This window comes from Ovis aries, chromosome 18, assembly GCF_016772045.2.
Source record: "Ovis aries strain OAR_USU_Benz2616 breed Rambouillet chromosome 18, ARS-UI_Ramb_v3.0, whole genome shotgun sequence".
Taxonomy (NCBI): Eukaryota; Metazoa; Chordata; class Mammalia; order Artiodactyla; family Bovidae; genus Ovis; species Ovis aries.
In genome coordinates this window covers 31893477-31920556 of record NC_056071.1, presented here as the reverse complement: position 1 = coordinate 31920556, position 27080 = coordinate 31893477, and the positions used below count along the sequence as shown (strand labels likewise).

The window sequence follows — 27080 nt, the reverse complement described above, 5'->3', positions numbered from 1 at the left end:
CGGGGGTCTGTGAGGCAGCCAGAAACTGGGCTCAGATTCAGAGAGGGGAACTGTCCCTAGTCTGCCACAGTCCCCTCTCCAGGAGTTACTGCTCAGGAAAATCTCCCAGCAAATCCCAAAAGGCCTGGATCAGACCTCCCTGGCAGTCTAGCGGTTAAGACTCTGCACTCCCAATGCAGGGAACATGGGTTCTATCCCTGGTGGGGGAAGATTCCACATGCTGCATGGCACAGCCGAAAAGAAATCTCCAAAAGCCTGCATGAGGGGCAGGAGGGAGGGAAACAAAGGAGAGGGGAGGGAAGAATGCCTGGGTCCCTCTCTGCATGCCTCCCCAGGCCCCCACCCTCCATCTCTGGCCCTGCCCATGGTTCTGTCCACCATTCCCGTGAACAGCCCCTAGCTCCCCTCCCCATCTCCCACCCCTGGCTCGGGGGACCCCTTTTCACACATCCTTCGGGGTTTTAAAACCTATGGGCTTTATCTTGAAGGGAGTTCAAGAGTTTCTAAGGCACAAATCCCACTCCAGCACTGTCGCTGCCCTGGGGGTTGAAAAGCCAAGCTCGCTTAGCACACAAAGCCTGCCCACCAGCACCTCCTTGCTGGAGCCACCCCCTCTGCACACACACACTGACCCCTGGCCTGCCTGCTGGCCCTCGCCTGCCCTCTCTCCTCTGGCCCAGATACTTCCCTCACCACAGGTTTCTCCCACAGGGTCTTATTTGATCAGCTTTATCTCCCAGAATGGGCCCCTTGAAGGCAGGGAGGCCAGAGGCTGTTTCTAGCATGGAGAGGCCTGCCCAGGGAAGTGGTCAGGGGGTGGAGGCTGGGAAGGGGAAAAGGCCCGCTCTTGAGGTGAGGAAAGGTGGGATGCAGGAGTGTCTGGGCTCCAGGTCCTTGCCTGACAGGCAGAGCAGTGCTCGAAAGCTGTGGGTTTAGAGCTCACTCCTGCCTCACGCTAACCAGGAGCCCTTCAGCTCCAAGGATCTCGGGAGAGGGGGTGAGGCTCACAGGGGCAGGAGGTACTGAGTCATGAACAGGAACCCCCATCCTTACCCCCTGACCAAATGGTGTGGAAGGCAAGGAGCAGGCACAGGTAAATAAATAGCTTGTTTATTAGTAATATGTTACATTATTAAAGTGCATTGAGAAGAGATGCAGGGGCCGAAGCTGGAAGGCCACCAGCCCCAGGCCCTGCCCCAGGCTGGCCAGACACAGCCAGAGAAGGGCCCAGCTCTCTGCTGAAATCCATGGACAGGGCTGGGGGCAGAGCCGCCCACCTGGAGAGCTTGGCCCAGGCCGTCCCTACAGGAATTCACAGTTTAGCCTAAGTTATAACAAGTCCTGAGCTGAAGGTGGGAGGCTAGGAGCATGGAAGCACAGCCCTTGGGGAAGGGGGCTGAGGGGAGGGGAGGGGATCCCCTCCCCGCCCCCCAACCCCCAATGCCAAGGGCAGAGTCCTAGAAACCTCCCCCTGAGGACCTGGCTCCTCCTTTGAAATGAACACGGTGAACCTAGGGCTCAGTTTTCTCCTTCATTCTCCCCTGTCTCCCTCATCCCACCCCCTCCCTCAACCACCCCAACCAGGGGCATGGACAAACGTCCCCTTCAGACTGGGCTCCCAGGGCAGAGCCAGCTCATGCTTTTCTCTTCAAACCCATGCCCATCCCTGGACTCTCATCCCATTCCCAGGAGCCGTAGACCGAGGCCCCCCCTGCCCCCCATGACCCATCCCTCCCCCAACCCCTCCCTCCCCACCCTACCCCGCATGTAGTTTTGGTATTTCATACAGATGCAGTCAGAAGTAGCTACACATGAAAGAAGCCTAACATAAAAATAGAGCTTTTTCCGTCCTTCCGTCCGGAAAGCAAACATCCTTCAATAAACATGCAAGGCAGCTGCCTAGAGGGACCCAGGGCTGATGAGGAGGTCACAGAGGGCAGCCCTGGGCCTGCAGGAATACTAGCCTCCCCAAGTCCTGGCAGGAGGGAGAATGAGGGGGTGATCTGGGTCTAGCGAGTCCAGAAGGACTCGGGCCTCAGCCCTAAGGTCCAGAGATGGGGTCCCTCATTCCTCTTTTTAAACCCCACTCTCTGGCCCACAGGCTCTTAGGCCAAGAGCATCACTGCATTTCATCCGTTTGAGGAGTTTTTGAAAAATAATCTCCAAAAGATAGTCTTGCATCAAGGCCCCAGCTTCAAAGTCAGAGCCTGCGTTGTGTGGCCTGCAATACCCTCGCCCCACGGGGGCCCAACAGCCGCCTGCGGCTGGCCATCTGCAGGCCCGGTGTCCCCCGTCAGGTTTACGCAGTCCCCCTGGGAAGAAGTGGTGGACAAGGAGCTCCTGGGCCCAGCCGGTTCTGGGTGTGAGACTTTTCTAGTGCCTCGGGGCTGCAGAAGCCTGCAGCACACCCGGCCCCGTGAGGCTCTAATGGACCAGCAGGCCAAGGATGAGCGTGGGCAGGACACCCAGCCAGAGGCTGGTGGCCACAGTGCAGGCGTGGCCCAGCAGTTGTGAGGTCATGGCGCTGTCCTCACGCAGCAGCTCCCAGTGCTGAGCTTCGCGGAGGTAGGAGTCCTCCTGGGCCTCGCAGTAGTAGTGGCCGTAATGGAGGTCCGTGAGGTTCTCGATGAACAGGATGCAGCTGGGGCTCTGGTGGCTGGGCTCACAGCTCTGCTCCACACTGTTCTCGTGGCGCCAGGAGTAGGTGGCATGGCGGGACTCCATGGGGCAGCTCAGGTAGTAGCGGGAGTTCTGGGCCAGGGAGACCTTCTGCAGCGGGGCCTGCTCTGGGGAGCGAGAGGGAGGGAGCCATGAGGAGCGGTAAGGGCTCCCAGGGCAGGCTGTGTCCTCGCACACTGATAGGGCTACAAGGCCAAGGCTTCTAAATGAACGCGGGGACACCAGCCCCCCTTCTCCTCCTTACTCTCCCCTGCCTCCCTCACCCGACTCCTTGTAGAACCCCTATACCAAGGGGGCTCCTTCCACAGGACTGTCCTGCCCCATCTGTCTGGAGCCCCCAGGACCAGATTTGGCCTCCCTTGGACAGGGCAATGGGGCACGAATATACCACCCCCATTGGACTGCAGCTTCTGAGCTGGGCCAGATAGGTACCTGGCTTCGGGTTGGGGCACCCCTTGTGTGGCTCGACTGGACTGATGGACTGCAGCACTGGCCTGGAGTTGGAAGGAAGAGAGAGGCTAAGAAAACAGGAGGCCACAGGCCCGGCCCCTTCCCTGGTCTCACCCCCGAGCAGTAGCAGCAGCGGTGCCCACTCGGAGGAGGGTCTGGCCAGAAGGGACGCCGCCCACCAAGCACTACTGCTGTGTCCACTTGCTCCTAGGAGCAGGGGGCCCGGCCAACATACTCTTGGGAGCTGTAGATGGAGACACAGCGGTCCTGGTACCAGCCGCAGTAGGGGTCGCGGGCCATGAGGCAGCCGTGACAGCCCCCGGTGTAGACTTCACACAGGTCCAGGGGTACCTGGCTCACCTCCCACTGGGAGTTCACATACAGTTTCCGCTGGAAGGAAAAAAATGACCAGTCAGGTCAGGGACCCCAACTGAGTTCTAAGCCCCCAGGCTGAGGTCCAGCTGCCTGGCAGGCCCAGGGGCCCAGAGACCCTGAAAAGGACATGCGAGTCACACACAGACGGGCTCTGTCCTCAGGTCACGTTGGCCCCACAGGGCGGGTTGAGGGTGGGGAGGCTCACCCGGTCAGCATCCAGTGATATGGCCTGGATAGCGGCCGCATGGCGGAAGGGCTGGATCTCCAAGATGTTGAAGACAAGGCTGTGCTCCCGCTCCCCCGGCTCCACCACCTTGTGGATGGTGCCCTTGTCTGTGGGTGAAGAGCAGAGGGTCAGCAGGCGGGAGCCCCACCACAGAGCCAGGCAGCCTCCCCCTGGGCTGACCAGGAAAGACACAGGTGGGCAGGGCTATTTAAGTCAAGGCTCAGGCGAGGGTCAGAGGACTGGGGTGGGGTGGGGAAAGGACAGCATGACTGGGGAGGGTCTTAAGGGCCCAAAGATATCACAGGAAGTTTCCAAGACTGGGCCAGGGAGGCCATCCCAGGAGGCTCTGGGCACCCCAAGGCCACAAGGGGAAGCCGGAGCACAGAGAAGAGAACCAGCAGTCCCACGTGCCCAAGCACTGCCAAGCCTCCAGCTACACGCATTGGTTACAGTACTTCATTTAACCCCCCACTCCCCTGGGAGGAGGGTATCAACATCTCCACTTCAAAGGAAAGGAAATGAGGTTCACAAAGACCAAGCAACTTGCTCAAGGTCACGTAACTGGTGACTGGAACTCAGAGCAGGCAGAACTAGATAGACCCTTCCAACCTCTTCTGTTTCCTGGACTCTTTTGGATGTGCTTTCTTTGAAATAAGAAACTTTTTATTTTGGAATAATTTCAGATGTACTGAAAAGTCACAAAGACAGTCCAGAGTTCCCATATAACCCTTCGTCCAGTCTCCCCGAAGGTCAGCATCTTGTGTGACTGTGAGGTTTGTCACAGCCGAGCAGTTGACACTGGTTTGTTATGATTAAGTCGACTACAGACTTTATTGGGATTTCACGGGTTTTTCCGCTAATGTCCTTTGTCTGTTCCAGGATCCAATCCAGGATTCCATACTGCATATGCAGTCTTAGGGGATTTTTTTATTTTTCTAAAGTCTTAGACCTGAAAAGGACCTTAGGTTCCACATAGGGGATCCCAAGGTCATATACTAAGCTGCCTGCCTCAGAGCCCGGAGCTCTCTCCATTCACTCCTGTCGGGGACTAATGGGCATCCTGACCCCTGAGTCTTCCCAATCCTACCTCCCCGGCTGTCCCAGTTTCTAGAATAGCCTACCTCACTTTCCCTCCCTCCAAATTTCCCAGGGCATCACTTGCCCCAAAAAAGCAGTCAGATGATCAGATGACTGCCTGCCGGGGACATTACCTCTAAGTGTCCACGATCCCCCCTCTGCGGGTTCTGGGATGTGGTCCCTGGCTCCCTTGGCCTGACAGGCTTCCAGCCCACGCACTACCTTCACACCCACACTGCCCTTCACCTCCTCCACACAGCCCGGTGACAACCTCTCATAGCTTCTTCCAGCTGTAAGAGCCTCCCATTCTCTGCAGAAGGCTCAGAAAGTCCTGTCTCCCATCCAGCCCCAATCCTTCATGCTGCAAACTCCAAAACAGTATCTCTCTGACGGCCCTCAGGGAGAACCGAGACAAATGCCCTCATCACTCAAGTGCATCGGCTTCCAGGTCTGCAGAAAGGGAGCCTACAGCTCCCTCAGGCCAGGACCAGCCTGCCTTGTCCTGGCTCCTGCTCCCAGTCCTACATCGTCACCCCCCTACACCCCAGTGCTCTATCCTGCTGGCTGGTCACAATAGCCGGGCCATCCGCTGCTGGAGCAGAGCAAGGATAGGGGTCAGTGGGTGGAGCCAGGGAGCAGAGCAAGGACAGGGGTCAGTGTGTGGAGCCAGGGAGCAGAGCAAGGACAGGGATCAGTGGGTGGAGCCAGGGAGCAGAGCAAGGACAGGGGTCAGTGGGTGGAGCCAGGATGAATGGAGGAGTCAAGGGGTGGTGGATCTCACAACTCGGAAGCCAAGCCTGTGAACGGGAAATTACTCTCCCCAAGACTCCTAAGCGCCAAAACACCAATGAGGCCACTGTGACCCTGAGAAAACCCCAAGGTGAAGCAACAGCAGGAAGTCACATAGGCGGTATGTGCAGTTGAGGGGGCTGCCTGAGGCCTAGACTATAGGACCCCAGAGGTGTTCGGCACTGGGGGAGACACTGCTTTTCTGATGGCACCAGCACCCAGTCCTAAGGAAGGCCTATAGCACCCTCCCCTCAATACTGATCTCCATGCCTGCTCCCAGAGCATCTTCGCCCACAGTCTGGGACCAGGAAGTTGCTCTAAAGCCACCGCAGGGCTGTTTTCTTCATGGCCAATGACCTTTTGGGATGCAGGCTCATCTTTAAGAATGTTCTATTCTGCTTCTGGGGCCAGCCAGACCCCACTCCCAGAGGGAGCCCGTCTAGGGAAGAGGAGGTGGCCCCGCAGTCCTCCGCAAGACCCTGCAAAGGCGCTGCCATCTGGAGGCCCTTCCTCATATCTCATGAAACTCTTTGCATCCCACAGCAGATGTTTCCTCATACCTGCATAATCTCAAAGACAGCGAGAGGGGCCAGTTTCCTCACTCTGCCTGGCAGAGGCCCATAGGACACCTGGGACCAGGCCCTTCCACCTGACTTTCCACATCTCTTCCTACCATCCTCAGGAGTCAGAGTGCTGGACCAAGCTACACCCAGCTTTGCTCACACTCACTACATTTCTGCCTCTGAATCCGGGTACCTTCCAGCCTTCGATGCCCTCCTCCCTCTGCCCCATCTCCTCCAGGAAGCCCTCACTGATTGACTCTTTCACAGCTACACATATTAATTCCTGACAGCTCTTAGCCACTCAGTTCTCCCTTCCAGGTATAACTATCCAACCAGATGTTAACGACATTACTCTTTATACTCATTTTTCCCAAGCAGACTGGAGCGGGGGTCCCGGGTAGCCCCTCACCTGTGGTTAGGTAAAGCACGTGGAAGGTCTCCCCATTGCTGGCATGCATGCGGTGGACAACCACCTTCTGGTAGTGGTACTTAGAGTGGAACAGTGGTGTCTTCAGAGGTCCCATGGGCTCCACCCTCTGCACCACCTCAGGGTGACTGTCGGCCACCTGGAAGGTCTCTGTGGGTATCGGCTGCCGGTCTGGGAGGCACTGGGCGAGGAGAACAGGTCCAGATCAGTGGGGTGGCTGGGAGATGGGGTCACAGCCTGGGCCATGGCGGGTGTCACTGCTCACCTTGCCAGGCCGTGGGTTGGGGAGGCTCGAGTGGTAGCCCTTGAGTGAGGAAGTGCAGAAGACCTTGTCAATGTCACCGAGGGAGTACACGCAGACAGCCGAGTAGTTCCTGGGGGGACATAGAGACCACCTCAGTGGGAGGCCCAGGACCGCCCATCTCCACTCACTCAGGCCAGCCCTGCACCAGATGGAGTGTAACTACAGCCTAGCGACCAAGCCTCCTGGCCTTCGAGCTCCATGACAGCAGGGACTCTCCTGGAGGCCAAGGCCAGTGCCTGAGTGTTAGCAAATACCACTGAAAGAAGGAGAGAGGCAGGACAGAAAGGGAGGGACGGAAGTTCAGCCTAATTTCTCTCTTTTGCAATATAAAACCACAACCTGTATTCTGTCACGGAATCACTGAGTTCAGAGGTCAACCCCAGGGCAGAAGGAATCCCAACACATTCATCCTTGGGATGCTAATGGCCACAGAGGCCAGAACCCCGTCCTCCTCCCAGCCCGCTGGGTCCATGCACACAGGAGCCCCAGAGCAGGGTCTTGGTTTCCCCACCCTGCCCCCACCCTCCCCACACACACCCTCACTTAGGCCTGCCTTGTTTTCAATCAATGAGAGTGATTAAGAGGTGTGATTATCAGGCACAGGCAATGCCTGAGCAGGTGTGATAGCACCCAACACCCTGAGAGGCCTCTGCAGCCTTTTCCCAGGGCCCAGCAGCTGCTCAGCGCATACAGCTAGCGGACACACAGGCCCAGTAGCCGTGAGCATGCATATGGCACATGTGCACACAGCCGTCTATACAGACTCACAAACGCACCAGCATGCACATCCTCCTGAGCACTGTGTCCGCCCAACCCAGGCCCAGCAACAGCCTTGTCCCTTGAGCCTGGAATCCCTGTGCTTGCCGTATCAGCCATCCCCTTGACAAGGCATAAGTGCTCTGATCCCCACTGGACACTCACCAGCCTAGCCCCAGGACAAGACCACTCACCAGGGGTTGGAGAAGACACCGTAGACCCTAGTGTCCTTCCACTGGCCGTTAGGGTCGGGGAGCAGGAAGACGTCCTGGAGCCGGTTGAAGTTCCTATTGGTGGCAGCATCACTGCACACCAGCATGGCTTTCAGGAAGGTGTTCCACTTGGACACCGACAGTGAACTCTCACCACCCTGGTCCCCCTGGAAGGGAGGAGAGGAGGGGGAGGTCCCTCAGCACCTGCCTGGGCTGCCCCACATACTCGGGGCACCTGATGCCGGGAAGGCCAGCATCCAGGCTTCTGAGGAGGAAAAGAGGCCCTGCAAAGGGCCAGGACCTGCCAAGGGGCGAAGCTGGACTGCCCCACGACTCCAGGCCAGGCCAGGCTCCAGGTGGCAGGCCTGGCTGACCCAGGGCACAGGGCCCACAGTGGGGACCTGCAGGGTGCAGGGGTCAGGTCCCCATCGAGCACACTGGCTCAGACACACGTCTGCCCACTCTTACACATTCACACTCACATACATGACACAGACCTACACAACCCAGCATCTTCACGCAGGTGAAACACAAAACGTCAACACACGCTTGTTCCCATGCATATGCTCGCACACACTCTCCACGAACACACACCTGTGCACACCCTCACACACGCACGTGACCCCAACCATCACTACCCATTCACAGATGCACCGACCCTCCTGTGCACACCCTCTTCCTCCCACAGTCCCACAGACTCCCTCGCACACTTGCACTCACACACTCACTCACTCCTGTTCAGGCACAGACACACTCGCTCGCCCACCCTGCTCTGGCTCACCCTGCACAGCTGGGCCACTCGGGACACATTGAGCGGGGCCTCGGGATTCTTGTCAGGGTTGTCCTCTCGGAAGAAGTAGTAGATCTTGTCATCATAGGCCTGGTCTTGGTGCACGATGGTGGCCTTGATGAACTGTGGGTCTGCCGGGGACAGATATGAACGGGTGTGAGGCCGGGAGCCTCTCAGAGGACCCAGCCCCCGAGTCTGCACAAACAAACCCACGTCCAGTCACACCAGGAATAAACTTCAGAACGCCAGGTCCAACACCCCAAGGGGGCCGAGACTCTGCACCCCCACCCCTCACCTGTTTTGCCCTCTCCTACAAAGATGTCATTGGCCCAGGAGCAATGACTTCATGCCGAGGGACCCAGAGGAGTCCCTGGGGGCCTCTATGTCACCTCTGCCTAATTGGTAGAAGAGGGAGTGGGTGTGGCCCCACATGAGCTCAGCAGAGGGACACGCCGTGGCTCCCGAGGACCCCACACGGGTCTGGGGCTTCCTCTGATGTGTCTCCAGAGGGTGTCAGGCCCATTCTGCCCCCACATCTTCACCTCTGCTATCCCCCGCTCCTGGCCAGGACCACCTCCTTGGCTCTCTTATCTCAGGACTGCACCCAGCTCCCACTTTACTGATGGCCTGTGGCCCCAGCAGCCCTCAGGGAGACTCCCCAGAAACATGAGGACCCCTGAGCATTCACACACCCTCAATGGCCCAGCCCAGCCCAGTGGGAGTCTGACTCACTCTGCATGACGGTGTCACTGGTGTACAGCTCTATCTCACCCTTGATGCGGCGGAACCTAGGGATCTTCCCGTTATATTCCTGCTTCCGGATGGTGGAGTACACCTCGTCCCCTGGGCACAGTGGGAGGGCCACGGATAAGGGCACGCAGCTCTTGGAAGCCCCTCCATGGGGCCTGGACCAGGCACAGAGCTGACCGCCCTCCCCCAGCCCAGCACAGCTGCCCTCAGGGCACCCGCCTGCTCCAGCCACAGCCCTACCGTCAAATGGCCCTACCGTCAAACAGAACCAGGGAGTTCTCATCAGGGCTGAAGGGCGCATAACCTTTCCTCTCCCCAAGAAACTCCACAGAGTTGTTCACCTGGGGGAGACCAAGGGGGTCAGAATGCCACATGGTCCCATGGTCACTGCCTCCCATGGGTGCCAGCGGCTCAGCCAGGGTCCCCATCCTCCCAGGAACTCTGTACAAGATGAGACCAGCCACAGAGCGCCGCCCCCACCTCTTCCCACCTTGGGGGGCAGAAGCCCATCCAGACAAGGGTGAGCTGACCAGGCACACAGGGAGGGCCCTCCTCACCAGGATCCAGCAGCTGGGGCGCCGAGCATTGGTGCCACAGGCCAGCAGCCCTTCGTTCTGCTTCTCCAGGAGTGTGATGTAGTTCCCACAGTCCTGCCAGGAAAGGCAGAAGGCAAGAAGTTGGTTGGAGGCCCTGGCAGGCCTAGCACTAGGACCCTCAGTCTTGGGAAAGAAGGTTTTAAAAATCTAAGCCCAGGAGGTATCTCTAAGGAGAGCCCGAGTGGGTGCAGCTGACTCCCACCCCCCTAAAAACAGAGGAATGGTTTAGGGAAGGAGTGTCTCCTGCTCAGGCCAGGAACCCTAGGAAGGGCTGCCTCTCTCCTCCCAGACTGTGGCTCCCAGGACAGGGCCAGGCCTCCTTCCTCAGGCTCTTAGGGACTCTTCCAAGGGGCCCAGCCTCCTCTCTGCACTCCCTTTTCCCCACTCACCTGCTTGTCCCGGCAGGACCCCTTGGTGGAGCCAATGTTCACCTGGGGGAACAGGGAGGAGGATGTGAGTCCACCTGCCAGGGGCAAGATGCCCCCAACTTCTTTCCATGCATCCTCAGGATGGGCTCGTTCGACAGATGAGCAATTAAGGCTTCAAAAAGGGGAGTGATTTACCCAAGATCACACAGGCTACTCAGCCTGAGACCCAGAGCCAAAGCCCAGAGCTCACGGGCCAGTCCAGAAATCTCACAAGACAGGGTCACGGGGTTTGGGAGGCCAGCTTCCTGCTAGGCCTCCCTAGTCAGCGCTCCCTACCCGGCCAGGCCTATTAGCTTCATGCCTGTCTCCACATCACCCCAGCACCCAGGCCAGTCAGGACCACTTTCAGGGAGCCTTTCCCCAGACACCACTTATGGGGTATAACAGGGGGCTGACCAGTTCTGGAAGACATGCCAGCTCCCCCAGATTCCCTGAAGCCTCTCACCAAGGCCAGAGAGGAGATAAGATGGGGAAAGGGACTCCCCCGATGGTCCAGTGGTTAAGAATTCACAGGCTGATACAGGGGACACAGGTTCAATCTCTGGTCTGGGAAGACCCCACATGCCACAGAGCAACTAATTTTGTGTGCCCGTGAGTCACAACTACTGAGCCCGTGCCCTAGAGCCCGTGCTCCAAAACAAGGGAAGCCACTGCAAGGAGAAGCCCGCGCACCGGGCTCAACGAGAGAAACCCCGCACGCAGCAAGCAAAGCCCAGCTCAGCCAAAACAATCAATCAATCAATCAATCAAAAGAAGATGGGGAAGGAAGAAGAGAGAAGGGGGCAGGAGAGGGTCCAGGCTCACCGTGCGCACGGAGGCGTTCCTGCCCTTGGAGAAGTCAAAGACATAGACTCTGTTGCGTCCGCCCACCCACACGGAGGAGCTGCCTGGCTCATGGAAAAGCACCGTGTGTGGCTCAGTTGAGCCGAAGTCCACGTGGTCCTGCCCTGCATGGCCTAAGGAAAAGACAACAGGCAGAAAATGTTGAGGCTGGAAGATCCCAGCCTGCCCTCCACGCACACTGCATCCACTGAGCTATGAGGGCTTGGAGCTGGCTATGGAGACATTGGACTCAGAGCTGTGAGCAGGAAATGAGAGGAGCCCTCTGGTAGGGGCTGGCAACCAGCTGTCCTCACTCCAAAGCCAAGGGCCCTACCCTACAATATGTATGACTTCAGAGCCAGGACAGAATTTAAGGACCCCCACCCCCACCCCAATCCCCCCGCACACACACTCTGCTGCTCCCAAGAGGGCTGGGCTTGGAAAGGAGGTCCCTCAACTCTGCTCTAAGGCTCTCTACTGCCTAGGACAGAGCAAGCAGTCACCTTCACCTCCCGCAGGTAGCAAGGCCTCTAAGAACCCCATGGACAGTTCAGGCTCCCAGGAATCACTTTGCTCGGAACCCTCTCCCCTCCTTCAGGAGACCCTCTCTGACCCTTCCCAGCCTACCCCACCCCCTGAGTGAGCAGGTCAGTAAGGATCAAAGCCAGAAAGGAATCTTAATGTCCAGTTCCTCCCATTTTAGAGATGGAAAAACAAAGGTCCAGAGAGGGGCAGCCCAAACTCACACGGGCAGTAGTAGCAGGCCAGGGACCAGAGCTTCTGCCCTCAAGCTGGACTCTGCCCTGGACTGCCCTGGCCTGGTTTCACAAGGATGCCAGCTCATTCCCGGGGGGATGACCAGCCCCCACTTCCCCGCAACTCTGGGATGGGGGCCCTTCGCGGAGCATAGCCTGGGCCTTTAAGTAGAAGGGCTGATTGGGACAGTTTTGCCCAAAAAAGAAACCTGCAGCCACTGCCTCCGGGGAGAAGATGTCTCATCTCCGGTGACATCGCTGAGGTCGTCCTGGTTGCAGGGCTAAATTACAGGAATGGGACAGCCTGTGGCAGCGCCCTCAGCAATCAGCCATAACTAGCATCATCCCACCTCCGACCAGCCCGTGCCCTCAGCCTGATCACTGTTTATTCAGCTGCAGCAAACTCAAGGGCAGCAGGCAGTGACACCCAAGCAGGACACCCTCAGCGCAGACAGAAAAGAACCGCCCTGTCCTTGACTTTGCCCCCAGGCCCCCTCAGTGCCATTTGAGCCATTCCTCCTGATTCTGCACTCAGCAGGGACAGAGCACCCTCTCCACCCTGCAACCTCCACCCTCTCCACTTTCACCCCCTTTCCTTAAGACACATTCTTGCATGGCCAGGTCACACGAGCAAGCAGGCTATTCTCAGACACCACCTCAGCTGTGGCCCAGCTCACTGTATAGAGGCCAGAACCAAGGGCCTTTAGGAACACTCTAGCTCAAGGTCGCACTGGAGGCAGGAGATTCTGGCTCATCCAGACTGAGTGTTGGTAGACAGGAATGCTCATGAAGATGCCAGCACTGCAGGCCACAGAGAAGCGCTGAGCTCACGGCCCTTGGGTTCACCTGGTGAGGGCTCAGCCAGGGCTGGCAGGCTCCCCTTCCCCAGCAGCTGGGATAAAATTAGAGTGTTAGAGTGCTGGGGAGAGACACAAGGTTTTCCTGACTCAGCGCCCTGACTCCGGCTCCCCTTTCACCCGCAGCCTGAACAGCCACCACCAGCCCCGCAGCCTAACCCAGAATCGAGACAGTCTGTGGCCCCAGCTCCCCACCTATTCCCCGAGATGCCCAGGCGGCCAGAAAAAGCTACATGTCTGGGCCCAAAGACGTGGGGCTGGAACCTGAGATCTGAGGCCCTCCAGAGGCCAAAGGGGAGGAGACTCAAGCTCAGGTCACACTGGCCACCTCCAAACAGTCGCCTCAGCTCACAGCCTCAGAGGAGGGGTCTGCACAGCCAATGCTTGGCCCTAGTCGTGGAGGAAGGGGCACAGGAGGGGCCCTGAGGGAGCCTGTGTCTGGGGTCACAGGGCCATCCAAGTGAGGAGGATATACAGCCTGTTCTGGGCAGTCTAGTCTGATGGGACAGCTGTGGCCTGGCCCTGGAGAGCAAGCTCTGCAGGGAGGCCTGTCCCTACCCTGGAACCCAGTTGGAGGGGTGAAACAGCCACACCAAAGCAAGTCTCCATGGAGCTCAAGCAAAACTGGTACAGACCCTGGGATGCTCACAAAGTATCGCTGAGAACACACAGGGAGGGTGAAGGCTGCACGGAAGTTGGGGGGCTGCTGGGTGCATATGGAGGTGCTGCTGGGTATAGCATGACAGGACAGCCCTGCACAGATCTGCAAGCGTGAGCTCTGCTGTGCTCAAATCCTGGCTGTGGCTGTCAGGGTCAGGAGTGGGAGGGAGGCAGGAACTGCTCACCTCATCTTAACGGGAGAAACAGGAGCCCAGGAGCATTGCCTCCCTTGACCCCGAGGCGCCCGCCCCTCCCGGCTCTGAGCCTGGTGATGTGTATGGGGGAGATGGCACCAGCTCAGCCCCAGGACGAGGCCTTGGCTCGTTCCCTACCCCAGCCCCAGCCCGGCTCCCGCACTGCCCGAGGCCCTCAAAGGGCCTGATTGTGCAGGGGAAGTGTCTGAGCGGCAGCAGCTCGATGAATACATGAAAGGAAGCTTTGTTCAGGTCACAGGAGCGGGGGCTGGGGGGCTCAGGGGCAGGAGGGCTGCCTGGAAGTGAAGGCAGCACCAAGTCTTGGAGGCCAGGATCTGTGGCCCCTTGGCACCAAGAGGGGAGGGGGTGGCATTCAAGGCTCCACTCCAGCAGGGGTTGAGCAAGGCAAGGGGCCTGCTCCTAAAGAGATTCAGTTTTGTATCCCTAAATATGTCTTCTTGCTTCCTTAGGAATCCAAAAGGATGGAGAAGGCAGAAAGACCTATGCTAGATGGGTAAGAAACAGGCAGGAAGAGACTTCTAGGCAGTGGAAACAGCCTGAGCAAAGGTGGGGAAGCTGACAGTGTGGTGGGTGAAGAGACCTAAAGAGAGGAGACTGGGAAAGGTGGGCTGAAGCCCCCAGTGTGGTGATGGGGGAAGGGCAAGGCAGGGGACCAAGGCTACACCAACCCATGCCCTTCAGTCTCCAGACCTGCCTTCTCTTTCCAATGAGCAGGGCCAGGATCCACAGAGCCTCCGCTCCTCCAGCATCCCTGCACCCCAGGTCGCCCTGTCTGACCAGCACCGCCGCCTCCCCCCCCACTTCCTATCCTGGAAGTCTAAAAGGAGCACCGTCTGGCACCGTGTCTCCCCCCTCACTCCCCGGCCTGACGCATTAGTGGCTGACTAAGTGGTAGCTAAAAGCTCCCAGAATAACCAGGGGTTCAGGCAGGGGAGAGGGCTAGGGACACACGGGATAGACATGGCTCCAGAGGCGAGCCAGGCACAAGCCCCCTACCCCCATGTGATTCTTTGCCAATCCTGGCTCCTTCTCGACCAAGAAAGGACACACTCAGGCTGCCCTGTACCCAGCTAGACTCCGTGACCACCTGACCCCCCACAGCCCCAGACAGAAATGAGGGTCAAGAAGATGGCCAGGTATCAGGGGGGCAGCCCTCCCCCATCAGGCCCTCAGCCAGGCCATCCCTGGGGCTCAGATCCTGTGGGAACCAATCAGACCTGACCCCTCTGGTGGCCCCCACCCTCCCAGCACAATACCAGCAACCGACTGTCTGGGACAAGTGTGACCTTCTGTGGCGGGGGTTTTCCTAAAGCGGGGCTGCCTGCTGGAGCATCATTCTTCCTCATCAGCGATGGGTGCTGTCATGCATGTCCTCACCGTCCCCGCATCCTCACTGCCCGTGAAAGAGGGCTGCTCAGGGGAGGGGGGAGTGGTCACTAGAATGGGGAGCAGTGGCATTATCTGTGAAGGGAGCAACAAGGGATGGGCCCACAGTCCGGTCTGGACAAGGACAGCCTTCCAAGCTGACCCACTGACCTGACAGGCCTTGAATGCTAACCTCAAGGAGCCCTTTGAGAGCAAGCATGGGGCAAGCTCAGAGAATGGCAGGAATGCGGTATCCAGCAGGGAGTGCCTGCAGCAGGCAGCCAGGGAGGCCCAGGCACGGGGCAAGAGCCAGGCCACCCTCCGACTGGAGGCCCAACCACAGCTGTCAGGAGCCTCCTCCCATAGTCGGGCCCCACCCTGGATCACCAGACCCACCTCACACCCTCGCCAGAGGAAGAAGAGGGAAGGCCCATGCAGGGCCCAGGAATTAGCCCTCAGGCTCGCCATCCTGTGGAAGCCCACAGGTCAAGGAGAAGGGAAGGGAACAGTGGCTGAGCTGAGGGGCCTGGAGGCCAGAGAGATGGTGCCACTGGCCCAGGACACAGAACTAGGGAGACAGAGCAGGGCCAGGCAGCAGCTCAGGTTTCTGGAGCTCATCGCTCTGTTCCAGAGACCAGGACCACAGCCTGGACTTCCGTGAGAGCGTCCTGATCTTCCAAAGCTGGCCATCCCCTTCTCTCAGCCGCCCTGGGTCATCTCCTGCTCTCTACCCTACATTCCCTTGCTGGCCAAGGGAAAAGTCACTGGCCTGGTAACTAGAGAGATCACCCATCCACCATCCTTCCAGGTAGGACTCTGAATGACAGAAACCTTTCTACTGGAAGAGGTGAGGGGCAAAGGAACAAATGTTTCATCGTTGCCTCCCGAAGAATGGCAGGGAGGAGGGCCCGGGGAAGCCGCTCCTTGTATCCAGAAGCCCAGCTTATGTGATGGCATGGGCCTGTGCTAAGGAAGGGCTGTGCTTGCTGTTGGGGTGCTGGCGACACTCGGCCAGGCAGGGCTCCAGACAGCTGCCAGAGAGTTGGTGTGCTGGGGCAGGTGGCACCCCTGAGGCGGTACTCAGGGTCGTGGGAGGGGTGCCTCTCTCTTTTTTTTTTTTTTTAGGCAGCAATGTATTTATTGGAAATGAACTAGACATTACATTAACTAAATGAAGATGTAACAATGCATGAAGCATAATTGGTGCAACATTTAAAAGATCACAAAATAAAAAGAAAATTCATTTTCAAAAGAAATATTGCATCCAAGGCAAGCCCTGAACACCATAATACAACTGATAACATTGACTGTGAAGATCCAGAATAAAATTTAAACCAAACAACTGAAAGAAAAAGTTTCTTTTCCCAACTTGAAGGTTCCCTGGTTACCACCTGTGTATCATACACACCAGGTAATTTTCATCACCAGACAGTAACCAATGATATTTATCATATTCCTCATAAGAAAATACCTCTCCTACAAATAGAGAAATCTGAGGGAAATACAAGCAACAAAACAGTTGGTGGCCCCAACTGATTAGGTCAGTGTTTTCTAGAATCTAGAAATTACATTAACTTTACTAGTAAGACTTCATTTTCTTCTGAGAAACTGCCTGGATGAGAGGGCGTGCTGATTGTAACATTACATTTACTACACTACACTGAGTCACTACATTCCACTGAGTAGCTGGTCGGTCCTGGGAGTGAGAGGGGATGTTCAGATCCTTATCCATTCATCAAGTGTTTCTGAAACTTTTAGAGCTTTACTTTTCTACTCTGTAATACATTGTAGCTTGTGTATAACAAACTCCCTTTGAAGAAAATTATCCCAGATAATCCATCTCTAATAATATAAGTACTGCAAAAAGCAGTGATGAAAAATATTGTTTGGAAAGGCAAAATTGCTGCATCCACTTTCTGAGGCACTGTCATAGAATCATCTCTGAAATGGAGAAATTCCATGTGTAAGTTAAAAATTCCTTTCCTTCCATTCACCCAGCATGCATGAATGTCTTCTTATAATCTCTCTGTAGACTGAGAAAGTCAGGAGTCCAAATGCAGAACTGTAGGTTTTAGAAAGGCTTTCTCCTTCCCTTCCCATGGATTTCAAGTTTGTTTTAAACACTCCACAGTTCTCATAAACACTCATGTGGAAGGGGAGGATGATTACAACCTTATCAGACCTGTCAATTGACAAAAAAAAAGTATCTCAACACAGTATCTCATCTTTAGAAAACCAATCATAATTGCATTTCCTTACCCTCCATTTAAGGTAGAGAGAACTAAGACAAGAGTTCCCACATTTTAGTGGGAAACGGCAAATCCTTGTCACTAACTATGGCACCAAGTAGTTCATTCAGGACAAATTTCAATAAAAAGGTAGAAAGTTAATCTTGACAATTTACGTATGCTCAGTCGCTCAGCCATGTCCGACTCTTTGTGACCCCATGGACTGTAGTCGGCCAGGCTCCTCAGGCCATGAGATTTTCCAGGCAAGAATACTGGAGTGGGTTGCCATTTCCTACTCCAGGGGTGCCTCTCTTTATCAACCGTGGGAACAGTGAGCTGTGTGCTGAGCCACGGGGGAGGGTCTTCCCACCCATCAAGGTCAGCCGTGGGCGGCAGGGAAGCATACCTCATGTACGGACTCAGCCTGGGTTCTCTCTGCGCTTCCTGTGGCAGCCAGGCGGCTGGGTGACCGTGACTTGACCAGGGACTGGGCCTTCCTGAGTGTGGCTCCCTCCTCAGTGGATTGGAGGGCCTGGTGCTTGCTAAGGTCTAGGTTTTATGACCCACCGTGACTTAGCATCAGCAGCAGCAGTGACTCAGAACCAAACACTCGGGGTTAAGCTTGGGGGCATTTGGGGGAAAGCGTGGAATAAGTCAGAGACGGCTTTCTGAAGGTCCAGGCAACAGTGAAACCACATCCTCATCTGCCTCCACCAACTAGCTCACCAAATCCCCCCAACCACCCTGCAAAGAAGGCAGGACAGCACCTGCATGCCCATTTTACAGACAGAAAAACTAAGGGCCTTCCATGCCACCGAGGGCTGTGTGCTCTCTGCACTGTACCACTGTTCTCGAAGGAACAGAAGTCTTGGCTTGCTGGAGAGACGAGCTGGGGCAAAGGCTTGAGGGTAAGGAGCAGTGTGGAGAATATGCTGAGTGTGTGCTGGAGGCGGCGCTGAACAAAGACAGATTTGGGGGCTCAGGGAAGGCTAGCACAGAGGCCCAGCCAGACAGGGGAGGAGGCGCCAAGCCCAGGGAAGGCAGGAAGCCACGTCCTGTCCGGATTCTGCCCAGATTCCACTGGTTCTTCAGCTCAACAGTTTCTAAAAGCCCCAGAGTGAAGCTGAAGTTAGGTGGTAGCTCTTTCAAAGGAGAGGATAGGCAGAGACACTAGGCCTGCCCTTGGGCCCAGGGCCAGAGTAGGAATCAGGGAGAGGGCAAACGATGGCTAAACCACCCCAAATGGAAGGAGGCAGGCAGGACAGGGGGCTTGAGAAACAGAAGGTTCCTTAGCTCAGCCTTAGCCTGGGCCAGAGGGGAAAGAGGGAGGGGTCAGAGAGCAAGGGCAGCCAGCCAGCATGGGCAGTTAGGGAGAGCTGGCAGGGGCCAGGCTGCCAGGGCTGCATTTCATCAGCAATCAGAAATGCCAAAGGGGGAGATGACACAGGCAACGATGATACCCCCACCTAACTGTTTCACAGCATTTACTAAGTGCTGGGCAGTACTCGAGGGTCAGATGTAGTAACTCATTCAATCATCACTGACCTCTTGAAGGCAGCTTCTTTTATTATGCCCTGTACGTTCTACAGATGAGGGCAGCCAGACACAGAGAAGTTGTGTAACTTGCCCAAGATCACCCAGCTCACTGGTGGTGTGGAGGCTGATGGTCAGGCAGACTGAATCTGAAACCTGTGTTTATAACACTGGGCTCCAAAGGTGAGCCCTTGGAAGCTTCTAGGCCAGCCTCTCTCATACAAATGAGGAGACTGAGAACCAGAGAGGGTGGAACCTGGTCAGAGGCTACTTGCCTGACCTCTATCCACGATGCCCTAAAGAGAGTGTGTGTGTAAGGAAGCGTGGGTGTGCAGGCCTGAGGGAGGCAGGGACTAGGGACCTGGGGGTGTGTGCCGCACTGCGTGCTGACCAGTACACAAGCATCCCATGATCTCTGCCCAGAACAGAAGCACAGTGCAGTGTGGGCAGGCTGTAGCGAAGGGAGAGTGTGCTCAGAGACCCTTCTTAACCATCCAACCAGCCAGGCTCCCGCCCAACCTGCACTGGTTAAAAAAACAAAACACTGCTTCTACCTCCCAACTCAAGAACCCACCGTGGGTCCCAACTGCATGTCGCAGCAGGGCCCACCTCCTCCGCTGGGCAGTCGAGGCCCGCCGTCTCTGCTCCTCTCTGCCATGGCTGCATCCCGCTTCTACCCCTTCGCTTGCGCTCTCCCTTCCTGACCGCCTTTCCCCTTCTCTCTGTGCACATGGTCTTACCTGGGCTTGAAGATCTAGCCTCAACCCCCCTCTCCCCCCGCCGGCTTCAGGAAGTGTCCCAGACTGCTCCAGGCCTCACGGTTCCGTCCTCCCTCTGACCTTGTTCTATACACCATCTGGCACACACCATCTTCTCTCAGATCACATTGTTTGGTGGAATTTCACCTGGACTGTGGGGTCCTGAGGGTGAAGCCCAGTCCCCAGGGCCAATGCAAGGTCAGGACAGGCAAGTGCGGGCAGCTGAGGACGTTAAAAAGAAGCAGGACTAGGGTAGGCCAAAGCCCAAGGTCAGACTCGGAGACACATTATGACAGGCTCCTGGGCCACCAACAGGGTACCTTCCTCCCTCACTAGGCTGGCAAAGAGCCCTGGGCCCAGAAGACAAGGATACAAGCAGCAATCTATGCCACATTCTGCCCCACTTCATGTCCCTGCTCCTGTCTAGCCTGGCTCTTCCTCCTCCACCAGGCAGTCGTCCGAGGTTGCACCACCCCACACTGACCCTTCCTGCTCTCACTTCCTGTCCCAGTCCTTGGCTGCACCAGGCTCCTGACCTCCCCAGGTGCCCTCCCTAGTCACAGGCTGCAGGACCACCTCTCCAGATACCAGCAGGCCCTCCAAGGGCAAACCCAGAACCTCTCCTCTGCCCTCACCGGAAAAGCAACTGAACACAGACCTAGACACAGAGCGGGGACTAGCTGCCCTCCTTCGTGAGGGCTGCCCCCAGGGGTGCTGGGTTAGAGCCTCACCCCTGACTGGCAGAAGGGGTGTGGAGATGCAGCAGCCTCAGCCTAATCCCTGGCTGCCGTGACGGTTAAACCCCGATTAGCCCATGCAGTGACACAGATCAACCTGCTCCCAGGACCTGAGGCCCAGCTGCCCCGAGGAAAAGAGCAGAAGAATGCATGGAGCTGGCGCAAATCCAAAGTCCTGAAGGGAGGAGGTCAAGCTGCTGAGGCTCCCAGGAGCAGACAGCGCTGGGGCAGGGAGAGTCTGGGTCCAGCTGAACTGGAAATGGGTTTGGGGAGCCACAGCAGGAAGACCAGAGAAAGCAATGGCCCCCCACTCCAGTACTCTTGCCTGGAAAATCCCATGGATGGAGGAGCCTGGTAGGCTGCAGTCCATGGGGTCGCTAAGAGTCAGACACGACTGAGCGACTTCACTTTCACTTTTCACTTTCATGCATTGGAGAAGGAAATGGCAACCCACGCCAGTGTTCTTGCCTGGAGAATGCCTGGGACGGGGGAGCCTGGTGGGCTGCTGTCTCTGGGGTCGCACAGAGTCGGACACGACTGAAGCGACTTTGCAGCAGCAGCAGCAGCAGCAGCAGCAGCAGCAGCAGCAGCAGCAGCAGCAGCAGCATGAAGACAGACAGACAAGTGGAGGGAGGCCAAAAGCTGAGGCCAAGGACAGTCCTGGGAGGAAGACACTGCCCTGGTCCCGGCTCCGCCCATCTCACTGGGTGATGCTGGGCCAGTCCCTGGCTTCTCTGGCCTCAGTTTCCCCATCTGTGGAATGAGTGGTTAGCCCAGGTGAACTCTGAGGTTTGTTTTCTGACATCAGACTGTGTGAGTTAGAGTCATCCGAGAAGGCTCCTTGGAGGAAGTGAGATTGAACCAACAGAAAGAAGGAAGCAGGACAAGTTGGGTGTTTGGAGGAATGACCAGCAGGGCAACAAGCAGCAGGGCAATGGCCTTGAGGCAGGAAAGCATGGGGAGTGGGGAATGCTGAGGGAAGACCTACGGCCAAGGTGGGGTGGGGGTGCAGTAACGGGCTTGGAGGCAGACTGGCCATCGGGAACAAGAAAGGGATGGATGAAATGGTCCCTCAAGCCTGGGCTGGCTAGGAAAGGGAGAAGCCCAAGTCCTCTGACATTTGGGGGCCACAGTCCCTGCTCTAGGAGGACCCCCTTCCTCCCCCACCCTTGAAGAGAGGTGGCTTCCGGGGCAGCCAGGACTGACCAAACAAGGAAACCAAGAAAGGAGGAACCAGAGCTGTCAACTAGAGCAGAGGAAGTGCTGTCAGCCCCTTGTGACACAGCTAGACTGCCCGGCAGTGGCACTGGGGGTGGAGGGCAGGACGTCAGCTGGGGCCTGAGCTGTCAACTCGGGGGCCACCCACTCCTACCACTGCCCCTTGCAGGCCACTGGGTCCCACCCCGTAGACTGAGCCTCGGCTTCCCACCTGCACATTAGGGGTCCTGGCTCAGCCTTCCTCAAAGAAGGGTGTCCTGCTCTCCCTGCTTCTCCCAAGTGCCCAGCCTGGGTAGTGATCCACCCTGGGTAAGGAGATGAAGGTTCCTGGAAACGGAAGCTGGGCAGAGGAAGGCCATCTGCACCTCCCACACCAGCAGGGCCTGGCTGACGCTGGGCGAGCTCCTCAGCCAGTGAAGCATCTCTACTGAGGACTGGGCCTCCTCACCCGGGGAACACCTGTGGTCAGGAGCCAGCAGGAAAGCTCTGGGGTCCCTGGACCTGCCCCAGCTTCCCATCAGGGAGCTGTGACACAGGGAGGTCTTCCCTGCCCACCATGGTCCTTCCTTCCTGCTGCTGGGCTGGCTGTGGAAGGCCAGGTGGCCTAGCTCAGACATCCCCCTCCTACAAGAAACCCTCCTGGAGCCCCTAGGCCAGGCTGACTCGATGTTCCTCCACACAGCTCCTTGCCTCTCCTTCGTCCTAGTTGCAAGTTCTGGGGTCTGAAATCCTGTCATACCAGGGTACTTCCTCCTGTCCCTCCCCTCTCAAGCTGGCTCCTATTCCACGTACCATCCTGAGTGATCACCTCTTTCAGGAAGCCTTCTCTGATTGTGCAGACTGGATTAGGTACCTCCTTGACCCCCACAGCTGCCCTCTGCGACAGGCCCTGACATGTTGCATTGTAACTGCAGGTTGACTTGCCTATTTGTCTCATCTAGTTTCTCATTCCTGGTTCCCTAGGCCCAGGACCAGCACAAGGTTGGCCCCAGCAAATGATAAATGCCAAAAATACTGAATTACTATGCCCACCCCTGGAGTTACAGACCAAATGAGCCATTTCCTCCAGCTGATCAGCCATCAACTTATGAGGGAAAATGATAGGAAAGAACAGAAAACTAAAGGAGTTCCCCTGATTTCCCAGGTTTTGGTTTCTCCTCACTGCTTGGGTTTGAAGAGACCACTACAGCCTCCACCTGCCCCAGAAAGGCAAAGGATTAGTGTTCTGATAAGGATGTGCTCAGTCGCTTCAGTCACATCCAACTGTTTGCAACCCTATGGACTGCAGCCCGCCAGGCTCTCTGCCATGGGATTTTCCAGCCAAGAATACTGGGTGGGTTGCCATGCCCTCCCCCAGGGGGTCTCCCATGACCCAGGGACTGGACCTTCATCTCCTGCATTGCAGGTGGATTCTGTTATCACTGAGCCACCAGCTCCTTCCTACAGGGAAGCTTTGGGCTTCCCTGATGGCTCAGCGGTAAAGAATCCACCTGCAATGCAGGAGATGCACGTCCCGTCCCTGAGTCATGGAAGATCCCCTGGGGGAGGGCACAGCAACCCACTCCAGTATTCTCGCTTGGGAAATCCCATGGTCAGAGCAGCCTGGCAGGTTACAGCCCACAGCGTCACAAAAGAGTCAGACACGATTTAGCGACTAAACAACACCTGCTTTGGAAATCTGAGGAAACTGAGGCTCAGAAAAAGTCAAGCACTTGCCCAGAGATACACAGAAAATCATCAGAGCTGGGTCCAGAACCAGGCTTCCAACTTCCCATCTCTTTCTCCCTCATCATGGTCGTCTTGGGCCAGTGCCGGACATCTTACATCCCGGCCTGCTCTTAGAATCTTCATTATTCAGGAAAGGGGGCCCACAGAGCCAGCAGGAAACTCCCGGTGACATCACCAAGCATCTCTCCCAGCTTAGAAACTCCCCTTCCTCCTGGGACTTGTCCCCCCCTACCCCCATCCCCCACCCCCGCCCCGTTCTGCAAGGGGAGTTCACCTCGAAGGTGATGAATACATCTGAGTCCCCAAGGGGGCAAGGATTTCCACTGGAAATGGTGATGCTTGGGGAGCCCCAGCTGTGACCTCATCCCCTAAAGGAGGTGACAACAACCCCCTACCCTGGGGAGTGGCCCCATAATGGCTCCCCCAGCAGCTGCCGAGTCAACAATAACATCCTGTGTTTTAACTGGACAAGGGAGATGGCAGAACCAGCTGGATAAGAGGACACTGCGCTCTGCTTCTTGCTGTGGACAAGCTGGCTCACCTCTGACCTTGGAGATCAGGGTCTTCTGGGTCTTCTCCGTTTCCTTCAACCAGGGATGGAATGGGAGAGGGGTACACAAGCATGCCCACCTCCTGCCTTCACCTGCAAACCACTCCCCTCCAGCTCCTGCTGCAGGGAAGTCAGGTCCACAAAGTCACACCCTTGACTGGCCCCTGTCTCAGTGACAGCTCTAGGGGGAACAACTCCAGAGCCCTGACAAGCTCTGAGGGTCAGAGACAAGTACAGAGCTCAAGGGCAACTGGCAGTTCTGGGCCAACCTTTATCAGGCTGGAGAGGCATCAACCCCCCTGACAAGAACAGGCCAGGACCTTCCCAGAACTCCCTTATCTAATCATCCCCTAGGACTTGGGGGTTCAAGAGGCAGAAAATAAATGACAGAGAAAGATCCCTCTATATCCATTCCAGTCCTCACACTTGTCCTGGCTTATAATTAAAACCCCAGTTTAGGCCTCACGGAAAAGCAGCTCCAGAACCACCATTATCCTTGGTCTGGTCATTCCTGGAGGCCACCACCCCCATCCCTTCACCCCACTGGTATACAGGGACCTAGGCCTCCAGCAAGGCTGGGAAGGTCCTCCTCTCACCCTACTCCCGGGCTCGCCCTGCCCAAGCCCATTCCTGTCCGATTGCCATGTGTCACTCCATGGGAAATAGGAGGCAGCTGTCAGCTAGGCATACCATTACCAGCTGGTGGTCCTGGGGGACAGGTGGATGGCAGGGTTTGTCTGGCCTGTGGGGTGCCTGGCACCAGTGAAGAAGACCACAGATTGCTCTTGGCCAAGAAAGGTGAGGGGCTGGCAGACCCAAGCGGAGGTCAATAGTGCGTTACCCAACAGAGGGCACGGCCAGTGCGGCTACAATAGTGAACTGCGTGCAGTGGAGAGAGCACTTTGGGAAGCGGGTAAGAGGACAGAAATCAGTTTTAAATAGCCTCAGGGTGGGAACTAAGTGCCCGCCGAGATGGGAAGGCAGCATTAAGTGCTAAAAGGTGGGTGTGCATTAAATATGTGTGTGAAAGGGTATCTTGGGAAGACTGGGGGATGGGGAAAAGCAGAGCCAAAGGCAAGGGGTTTGGCACAAGGGGAGATTTCAGAACACTCAGGCAGGGGGAGATTTTAGAACACTCAGATGTGGCCATCATCCCCTTCAAAGTGCACAAACGCCGTGCTGTCCAAGACAGCTAAGCAGACTGAGGAAAGACAAGGATGCTAAGAAGGAAGAGAGAGCCCAGGGTGGAGCTGGTATGACTGAGGGGCGTGTTGGTGTCCACCTTAAGTGGACAGTCAGGGCTCAGATGCCCCGCTCCACTTGCACCAGGAATATCTTTGTCTGGGTAGCAGAGCTGGCCAAGAAACGGCCTAAATCTTTCTCCACTTCCTAACTCAGAATAAGCTCTGGTCCCTGCCAGATCAGAGCCCCCTCTCTGCAATGTGAGCTCACACAATGCACAGTGACCTTGGGCGAGTCACATTCCATCCACTGCAGCACCAGCTCAGGCCACTTGCTTTTGGAGTGGGTTTTTCTTTTTTTTCTCTCTCTCCGCTAAGAATACCTGCCCCAGATAATGCTCAGGCTCTGGCAATCCCTGCAAACCGCCTCAGGCATCAAAGAGCTCCCGGAGGGGCCAAATCTACCAGCCCCCCAACCCCCACTGCCGGTCCACCACCACCGCAGGGGGGCCGCGCCGACGCCGAACATGGGGACAGAGCCCAGTGGCAGGGGGGTGGGGAAGCATTTTTGTGCATTGCAGAGGAGGGGAGCTCAGTCCCTCGAGGCATGAAACCCCTCAAACCATCCAGCTGGTTTTCCGACCCACGTACAGTGGTCTAAACTGAGACGCCCCTGGGGGAGACTCCGGTCCCCCAAGTTCACATAACCATGAGGGCCTAAAAGCTGCACTCCTTCCCCAGGTCCTCTGCCTGGGGGTCCGAATGGCCGCGCCCCACCCATCGGGTACTGCCCCCACGCTGGCGCCGAGCCCTGTGACAACTGCCACGTGCGGACAAGGGGGGAGCGGCTGGTCCCAGCACTGCAGAGGCAGCGCCCGGGTGCCCGAAGCCTCTGCACCGCACCTTGTCCAGGGTCTCCACAGGGTGCCCACCCCTTTACCCGGCCCGCGCTTGGGGCCGGGGCGGGGGGCGGCGGCAGGCAGCGGGGTCTTTGTTCCCGCAGCCCGAGCGCAGCGGCGGCAGCAAAGGGTCCGCGCCCCCTTGCCGGCCCCACTGGCTCCCCCGCACGCAGCTAGAGCCCGCAGCTCTGGAAGATAGAGCCGGGTGGGGGTCCCGGCGGGAGAAAGGATCCCCCGCACAGAGGCCCGGGCGCTGGAGGACGATGAGTGCCTAGGGCCGAGAAGAGGGCCCTCTCCGTCCCCCTGAGCCCGGCCGCTGCGGCTCCCGGCTGCGGGAGGACTTGGAGCGACTTAGCTGGGCTCCGGCCCCCGCCGCTCGCTCGCCGCAGCGTTACAGCCTGCTCCGGTGTGGCCGCGCGCACATTCACACACTCACCCGGACCCACACGCTACCGGCGGGGACAGCCCGGGACCCACAGAGCCGCGCGCACGCACTCCCTCCGGTGCCGCACACTCCGCACCCGCCCCGCGCGGCACTGGATCCCGCGCCCCACAGCTCGAGCGGCGCCACCTACCTTTCCAGACAGCGGAGATGCGGGGTCCGCTCTTCGGGTGGCCTTGGGAGGCGGCGGCCGTCCAGACCAGCTGCAGCAGCAGCCACAGCAGGAACCTGGACCGAGCCAGAGGGCTGGAAACGCGGGCTCGCGGGGCGCCGAGGGCGGTGCATCTGGACGGAGGCGGTGTCATCCCCGGAGCGGAGCGACGGCGGAGAGCAGCCAGACTGAGCCAGCGCCCGAGCGAGAGCTGAAGCCAGTGCGAGGAGGCGGAGTCAAACGCCTGACCCCACCCCGCCCCTCCCCCGCCCCTCTTCTCTAGGCTAGCCAAGGGGAGATGTAAGTGCCCCCCCTCCCCCCTACGCCCCAGGGAAACCTACACCACCTCTTTCTGGGCAACTCCACCGGCAGGCAGAACCCGGGTGGGCAGCGAGCAAGACAGACTTATGGTCTTCCGTGATGAGCTCCAGGTTCTGTCCCCTCTCTGGGCCTTAGAGTCGCTCCCCCAACACCATAAAGGGATTAGCCTAGCCTAAAAGTCAGGCAGGACCTCTCCTGAGACAACCTCGCTAATGGTCAGCTAAGTGTTTGGACCCTG

General features: G+C 57.4%; 1 protein-coding gene across 1 annotated transcript; it reads right to left on the bottom strand.

The window, feature by feature from the left end:
* Positions 1-1094: 1094 nt before the first annotated feature.
* Positions 1095-26712, bottom strand: SEMA7A (semaphorin 7A (John Milton Hagen blood group)). Its single transcript, XM_027957195.2, has 14 exons — positions 26504-26712; positions 11227-11378; positions 10384-10425; positions 9956-10048; positions 9655-9739; positions 9381-9491; positions 8640-8779; positions 7841-8025; positions 6852-6960; positions 6569-6767; positions 3710-3837; positions 3365-3519; positions 3112-3173; positions 1095-2786 (listed from the first exon to the last, which is right to left on the bottom strand). The coding sequence occupies exons 1-14, from the start codon at positions 26673-26675 to the stop codon at positions 2425-2427; spliced, it is 1995 nt and encodes a 664-aa protein (XP_027812996.1). The 5' UTR covers positions 26676-26712; the 3' UTR covers positions 1095-2424.
* Positions 26713-27080: the final 368 nt, after the last annotated feature.